General features: G+C 60.9%; 1 protein-coding gene across 1 annotated transcript; it reads left to right on the top strand.

The window, feature by feature from the left end:
* Positions 1–267: 267 nt before the first annotated feature.
* LOC311202632 (coiled-coil domain-containing protein 183-like) lies at positions 268–5,224 on the top strand (the record flags this gene model as incomplete). The annotated part of the gene is made up of 13 exons (XM_084277221.1): positions 268–379; positions 482–609; positions 725–802; positions 1,533–1,619; positions 1,798–1,902; positions 2,025–2,147; positions 2,522–2,650; positions 2,779–2,839; positions 2,923–3,023; positions 3,284–3,444; positions 3,830–3,989; positions 4,367–4,463; positions 5,094–5,224. The coding sequence occupies 13 exons, from the start codon at positions 268–270 to the stop codon at positions 5,222–5,224; spliced, it is 1,473 nt and encodes a 490-aa protein (XP_084133347.1).
* Between the last annotated feature and the right edge of the window lie 2,103 nt (positions 5,225–7,327).

Genomic DNA, 7,327 nt, shown 5'->3' on the forward strand with positions numbered 1-7,327 from the left:
GGGGGCAAGCGCTGTAGACATGGTGATGGATGGGACACAGAACCCGTATCCCAGCTGCCCACCCGGCCCTCTGCCGCCGTGGGGAGCTCAGTACTCGCAGTTCATCTCACCCGCCCGAGCGAAGAGGAAGGGTCTGCGGGAGTCGATAGGCGAGCAGGGGGGTTGCAGCAGTTGAAGGCACCGTGGTGAAGGCTCCACGGGCACCAGGAGCTCAGCTCCATCTGTGGTCTCGTCCCGGCTGCGTGTCCACCCGGCAGCGGTGCCACAATGGCTGCCGTGGGGCTGCAGGGCCGGGGCAGGAGCGCCCGTGTGGTGCAGGGCCAGAAGACCAGACTCAGCCAGCGCATCCAGGAGCTGAAGGACGTCGCTGCCTTGCGAGGTGCTGCCACTTGGGCTTGGCAGGGCGGGTTGGGGTGTCCCGCTGTCCTGAGCCGCGCTGCCTGTACCTGCGTGGGACTCATGGCGCATTCATGTCCTCCAGAGCAAGGGCAGAAGATTTACACTCATCTGTGTGAGGAAAAGCTGGCTGAGACCAGGCAGCATCTGCTCCCCCTGCGCAAGACGGTGCGGGACGACATCCACACCCTGGACACCGTCCGGGCGTCCCCGGTAGGTGCTGGACCCCCCTGGTGCAGTCCCTGCAGAGCCAGCTCCTGTCCGGGAGCAGGACGTGACCATGCCCAGGCTGGCAGTGATGCTCTTGCTTTCCCTCTGCCGCCCACAGCGCAGCAAGGTCACCTTCTCGGAGGCATCTAGAGCAGAGAGGCCCATGGGAGTCCTTATGGCCATGAAGGCGGTTGAGGTAACAGGAGGGGCGGGCAGGCAGGGACTGCTGGCAAGGACTGGGGCCCCAGGGGTGCTCAGAAGAACAGGGTGCACGACACAGGGATGTGGTGCTTGCAGAGGGCAGCCCGGCAGGGCTGGTGCAGCAAGACCTGGGGTGTTCGCTTGTGGTCCCATGGGTCCCCTTCCAGCTCAGACCCATCTGTGCAGGTCCTCCTTTGGCACCCTGAGCTTCCTTGGCCCAGCAGAGCTGCTGGCAGTCACAGCTGGCAGGTCCCCAGGGCTGCCTGGCTTCCTGTGGGGTCCAGCCACATCCCTGGAAGAGAGAGTGGTGCTGGTGCTTCCCTCTACTGCCTGTCCCAAGGTTCTGGCCTGGCTATAAAGCCCCTGGGGATAGAGGGGCCTCTGGAAGGGAGGGAACGGTGCCACCGCTCTCTGCCAGCAGCCGCCTCTGGGCCACTGATGGATTGATGGAGGCTCAGCCCAGGGTCTGCCTTATGCAGAGTCTCTGAGCCTGTCCCGTTGCTGTCACCAGCAGATGCCCAGCTCTGCCTTACCCCAACCAGCTCCAACCACAGCAAAGCTCTCCCACACCCCATACTGCCAAGGGAGTGACAATGCGCTGAGTAACATCCCAGCTTCCCTGCTCTACCCTGGGAGGGGGAGAGTTTTGGAGGCAGCCCCACTTCTCCCCGGGGTGCCCGGTGAGCCGTGCCTGCAGCCTGGCAAACCCTCGTGTCCCCTTCCAGCTGGCCCTGGAGAAGGTGCAGGCTGAAATCCATGGCCGCACCAACACGTACAACGCGCTGCAGTACGAGGTGCGGCGCCGGCGCCAGGTCCTGGGGGAGCTGCGGCGGACGACAGGCAGCACCAGCAGCAGATGCGGGTACCCAGGAGCCCTTCTCGGGGTGGTATCACCCACAGGGAGCTTTAGTCCCAGCCTGGTGCCCCCGGGGGCAGTGCTGGGCTTGGTTTGCGGTGTAAACCCCAGCTTGTATCCCATCTCTGCCCCAGGTGATTCACCAGCTGGAGAACAACATTGAGAAGATGCTGGTGAAGGTCCGTGCCGCACAGAAGGTGACCACCCAGTACCTGGCTGTGCGGGATGTCCTGAAGAAGGTGAGCTCCTCCTCACCCTGCCATCTTCCCACCTGCCCTGCTCCCCTCCATCCCCTGTCACAGCTTGCAGGGCACCCCTATGGGCTCGGTGGGGTGATGAGCTGTGGCTCCCTGTGTCCCAGGAGCTGGCCCACCTGCCTCAGCACCTGGACCTTCTGAGCGGGATGGCTGAGAGTTACCAGAGGGAGCTGGAAGACATGGAGCCTGTGGCCTCGCATGCCCTCAGAGCCGCCGAGGTAGCCAAGGTGAGATGGTACAGGGCACCCTGGGGCCCTCTCCCACCCTCCAGAGCCCGCAGATGGCACCCCACTGGTGAGTAGTCCTGCTCTAAAGAGCAAGAGACTGAGCTGGGCTTGCCCACAGCACCCAGATAACCCCATAGCTCCTCCTGCATCTTGCCCTTGGGCCAGCCTGCCCTGGGGCTGGGCACAGCCCAACTGAAGAAGCCCCGGCCATGGTGAAGGCAGCCCGCTCCATCCTCGCCCAGTTTCCTTCTCAGCCCATTTACACAGGGGTGCGGGGGGCCATTTTTGACCCTGGCCATTCCAGAAGCTCAGCTGGCTCCCTAAGGTCCCTCCCAGCTCCAGCAGCAGCTTCTCCCTTCCCTGATACGCTGCAGGCACACATGGCGGAGACAAGAAGCTGGTTCCTTGCGCAGAGCGAGCTCAGGCACCGCTCCCTGGCCGCCCAGAAGGTGCCCAGGGACAGGCACTGGCTGAAGGAAGCCAGCACAAAGCATCCCAAAGAGGTGAGCTGGGGCACGGGCTGCGGGACGGGCTGTGGGCAGACAGCAGGCATCGGTGCTGAGCCACCATGGGAGGTGGAGGGACGGGGGGCTGCAGGGAGCTCAGGGGGTGATGATGACCATCCTTGCAGCGAGCCGCCTACCAGCTCAGCACGGACTCCCTGCCCCAGCACTCGCAGGACCTGCTGGTGGGTGAGTGCCTGGCGGGGCGCGGGGGGGTGGGATGCGGTCACGGCCACAGGCAGGAAGGACCCCTCACGCTTCCCCCCAACCAGACACCAAGACGGAGGCCGCCGAAGCCCAGCTGGAGCGCGAGGCCAGGCTGACCGAGAAGCTGGAGAAGGCCAAGGCTGCGGTGCAGTGCTGCCTCCTCTGGGTAACGTCAAGACCCGTCCCTGGTAAAACGGGGGGCTGCTGGAGCCACGGGCAGGGGAACCCTTGCTGCTCGCTTTGTGGGGTCACCTGCTCTCCTCTGCCCCTGGAGCCCCCAAAGCCCCGCTCCTGAGGGCCGGGATGGACCTGCTTTTCTCCATCCTGTGAGCTATCAGAGGCCCAGCGTGCAGAAATGTCCCTGAGGCCACGTCCCTATGGTGTTGGAGCACCGGGGCCTGAGTCTCTGTGCTCTCCCCTGGCCAGGACATCCCCAGCAGGCTCCTGGAACAGCAGGAGTCCTCGCTGGACCTGGGGAACTGCATCAAGGAGTACAAGGAGAAGGTGCAGGCGCTGAGGAAGAGCTTGAAGGAGCTGGAACTGAAGCACGCCCAGCTGAAGTTTCGCCAGCCCCCTGACACAGCCAGGTGCGGCTGGCGTCAGGGCAGACATGCCACCGGGCCCCCTCCTTTGGTGGGGACATGTGTGTCCTGGATGTCCAAACAGGGCACCCCTTCCTCTGTCCCCCTGCAGCCACCCACCCCTCCTGTCCTGGAGGTCCCTGAGCAGGGTGCTCCCCCAGCTCTGGTCCTGGCAGAGTCCCCAAAGCTCCGGCTTTGGCACTGGGAGGCCCCTCCCTCCTTGCCTGGCATGGGCAGTGGCACCAGGGGTGCAGATGGGCTGCAGGCAGCACCTCTGCTTTGCAGTTCTGGGAGGGGTGGCAGGGGGGCAACCTGAGTAGCCTTCACACCAGATTTGGGGTGTCTCTACACCCCTGTGCAGTTGTATGGACGTGCATGGGGTTGGCTGCAGGATGCTGGAGGAGGAGCTGTTGATGAGCCTGCAGCGTGAAGAAGCGAAGCTGGAGCAGATGAAAGCCCATTTCCTGAGGAACCAGAAGGTTCTGCTCCAGTTTGAAGATGGCCTTGACAACCTCTTCATCCGCCTGCACGGCATCTCAGTGCCCGGACAGGTACCTGTGCAGCACTGGGTGAGCACAGGCCCCCCCAGTGCTTGGTGTGGCAGCGGCACGGTGTGAGCACACCTGGGGCAGTCACCATCTCTCAAGGGGCTCTTTTTCCCCGCTAAGGAGGTTCTCTCTCCTGCTTATATCAAGGCCCTGGGGCTGGAAGAGAAGCTCCAGCACTGCCAGCAGAAGCTGCAGTACCTGGTGCAGCGGGTGTGTGACTTGTCCCCCGACAGCCACAGCCCCAGTGAGAGCAACAAGGTGCGTGGGGGTTTCATCCCTGGGCACTGCAGGGTGTCTCCCCCAGGAACATCCAGGTGGGGCACCTCGGGGCTGTTCCACCCACCAACCCTTCCTCACTTGACCTAGGGTGTCTTTCACAGGCTTTGGTCAAGGTCAGGAATCTTCTGGAGAAGGCCACCGCCAGTGATCCCCAGAACCTGAAAATCTCCTTGGATGCCATAGGCAGCAGTGTCCAAGGTAGGAGAGCACAGCCAGGACATGTTCCACAGCGACTATTCCAGCCCCTGCCCACTGGGATCCCTGGGTGTCCATCCACCTTGGGGCTGACGTTGGCTATCTCCAAGGCTTTGAGCTTGAGTGATGATTTTAGGTGGGGATGTGGGAGATCAAAGGCAGCCAGTGGGGTGGTGTGTGTTGGAACACAGCAGGAAAAAAGATGGTCGTGTGGGGCAAGGAGGGTTGTGTGGGGCAAGGAGGGAGACCCTCATCTTAGAAATCCTTGTTGTGAAGAAGAACCAGCGCTCGGGTCTGGATTTGCCCTCCTCCTCTTGGATGCTCTTGGAGGAACCACTGAGGTTTTGGCAGCTTGCACCCTCTTTTTAACGAAGCAGGAGCTGTACCCACCACCTCATGGGCTCCACACCCTTATGGGAAGCCCCAGCAGTGTCTGAGACAGGGGCAGGTCAGCCTGGGATGCTAAGGAGAAAGAGCCTCACTAGTCAGTAGTGCCTGTGGCAGAGGGCTCGGCCCGAGGGTCACCGTGATGCCACCAGCCCTCCAAAACATGCCAGCTCTCCCTGGGGACATGGGCTGAGCGGAGGTGGCCCCACTGCCTCTCCTCAGCCCGCTTCTCTCCTCTCTGTCCAGACCTCTTTGATTTTGAGGAGAAAGACCCCGGCGTTGTCCTCAGCCGTGAAGACATCAAGAGGCAGGGGCTGCGCCTGGTCGAGAGCAACAAGAAGAGCCGGAGGAAGAAGCTGCCCACTTGGACGCTTTGATCCTGCAGACCCCGCCTTGTTCTCTGGCTCCCACAGAACCCCCTTGTTCTCTGGTTCCCGCAGACCCCTCCTTTTTCTCTGGCTCCTGCAGACCCCCCCAACCCCCTTGTTTTCTAGCTCCTGCAGATCCCCCCCCGCCCCGTTTTCTGGCTACTGCAGATACCCCCCTCTTGTTCTCTGGCTCCTACAGACCCTCCCCTTGTTCTGTGACTCCCGCAGACCCCCTTGTACCTCTCCCCAGTAGGTTTAATAGAACAGACATCTTTTGTTTCTCACAAGCCTGTGGTGAAGCTGTAATGGGGGTGGGGGCCTGGATCACACCTGCTGTCTGGGACACGGGGCGTGCAAACCCTGAGGGGTGCAGAGCTGGGTTTGGGGACAGCCCCATCCCCCCTCCTTGTGCCCCTGCCCTTTGCCCAGCTGCTCTCCCCACTGTCACGGTTTGGCCCCAGCTGAGAGCTGAGCACCACGCAGCCACTCTCTCTAAGAGGGTTGTCGCAGTTTTGGGTTCTGGTGGAGAAGGGGGGGCTGCAGAGATGGCTGCTGCAAGAAGCTGCCAGCTCTGGGAGCCCCGATCCTTCCTGGTTGCCCTCCTGGGAAATGGCAAACTTGTGCCCTGGACTATTGCTGCTGCTGTGAACCAGAGCTCATCTCTTTGGGTACCTGTCTGCGGAGGGGAAAGGGGGGGATGTTCCCGTGACTGCGTATGTTTTGGGATCAAACGAGCGCCTTTGCCAGGTATCACTGCTCCCGAAGCTTTCCTCGGCGCAGTAAAAAGCCATGAGCTGAAGAAACTCCAGCTGGTTGCTCTGCAAACCCTCTTGGGGTTGGCGTTGGTCCCGGATGGGATCAGCGTTTCTGCCAGGATTTTGGATTTGCCCTCTTGCCGGGGACGATGCCGAGCATCATGTGGTCGTGGGTTTGGCTCCTGCGGGCTCTGGAGTTTTCTTGGTATTTAAATACAAGGCGCCAGTTATTCCTTTCAGGGTCTTTTTCCTTCCCTCCCTCCCTTCCCTTCCGTATATCCCTCCCCTTTCTGGAGCTCTGGATGCCCCAATGTGCTGTCACCTCCGCGTAACATCCTTTCTCCATAATGCTGAAGAGCAGCAGCTGAACCGGTGGAAGAGTTGTTGACCAAAGGGAAACTGAGGCAGGGAGCGGGAAGCTTTCGGGGTTGTCTTTTATCCTCCCTCCCAGTTCAGGCACAGCGGGACTCGATACCGAGTGCAGCCTCATCCCCAAGTCGCACTCTCAAGCAGGATTTCGGTGTCTCTGGCACCCCTGGGAGCTGCCTGCGCCGTGCCAGGGAAGAGAGGGGGATACAAGGAGGCTGCTGGGGCGCTGAGGGACGCCCCTCCGGCCGGGCCGAGGTCTGTGCTGTGACGCTGCTGGCTGGGAAGCCAAAATCCCCATCGCTGCCAGTTCGTGACCCAACTGTGCTGCTCCTTCAGCTGCTGTTTATCATTTCTAGAGTGAGGGGACGGGGGCAGCTTTACCCCGATCGCTCCCCAGCCCCAGTTCTTGTTTGATGACCATGGAACAGCTGGAGGATCCCTCTCCAATCGCATGGGCGGCCGAGAGTTCACCAAAACCCCTGGCATTTTTACCAACCACTTCCTTTCCTGTCACCCCCTCTCAGCCAGAGCTTTGCCCGAGTCCCTTCTTCTCATCCTGTCGGCAAAAACCTGAGGGAGAAATCACCTACCAGGCTTTAATACCTCAGGGAACAGTCCTAACAGTGCCCTATGTCACTTCTCAGCTCTACCTTCCTTCACATTCAAACATGCCAAACGTCCAGCAGCAGCTCCTAAAACAAAAGAGCGAGGACAAAGAGACATACCTGGCCTGAAACCTCCCCAGGGAGCCCACAAGCAGCCCCTCTGGCACTGCGGCTCAGGGCTTTCATAGCCAAGAGAAATGCTTTGTAAATGCATTTTGTAACTATAAAAGGTATTTGGTTTCCTGATCATCTCCAGCCAAGGGAACATAAATTTCGGGAGCTGCAAGAAGTCTCCCAACAAGAAGTTCTGCTGGGGAAACTCCTGTAGGTTGCTTTGGAGTATTTTTATGTCCCACAAACCAAACTTTGTTCAGCAGAAGCGC

This window comes from Gallinula chloropus (assembly GCF_964237585.1).
Source record: "Gallinula chloropus genome assembly, chromosome: 31".
Lineage (NCBI taxonomy): Eukaryota > Metazoa > Chordata > Aves > Gruiformes > Rallidae > Gallinula > Gallinula chloropus.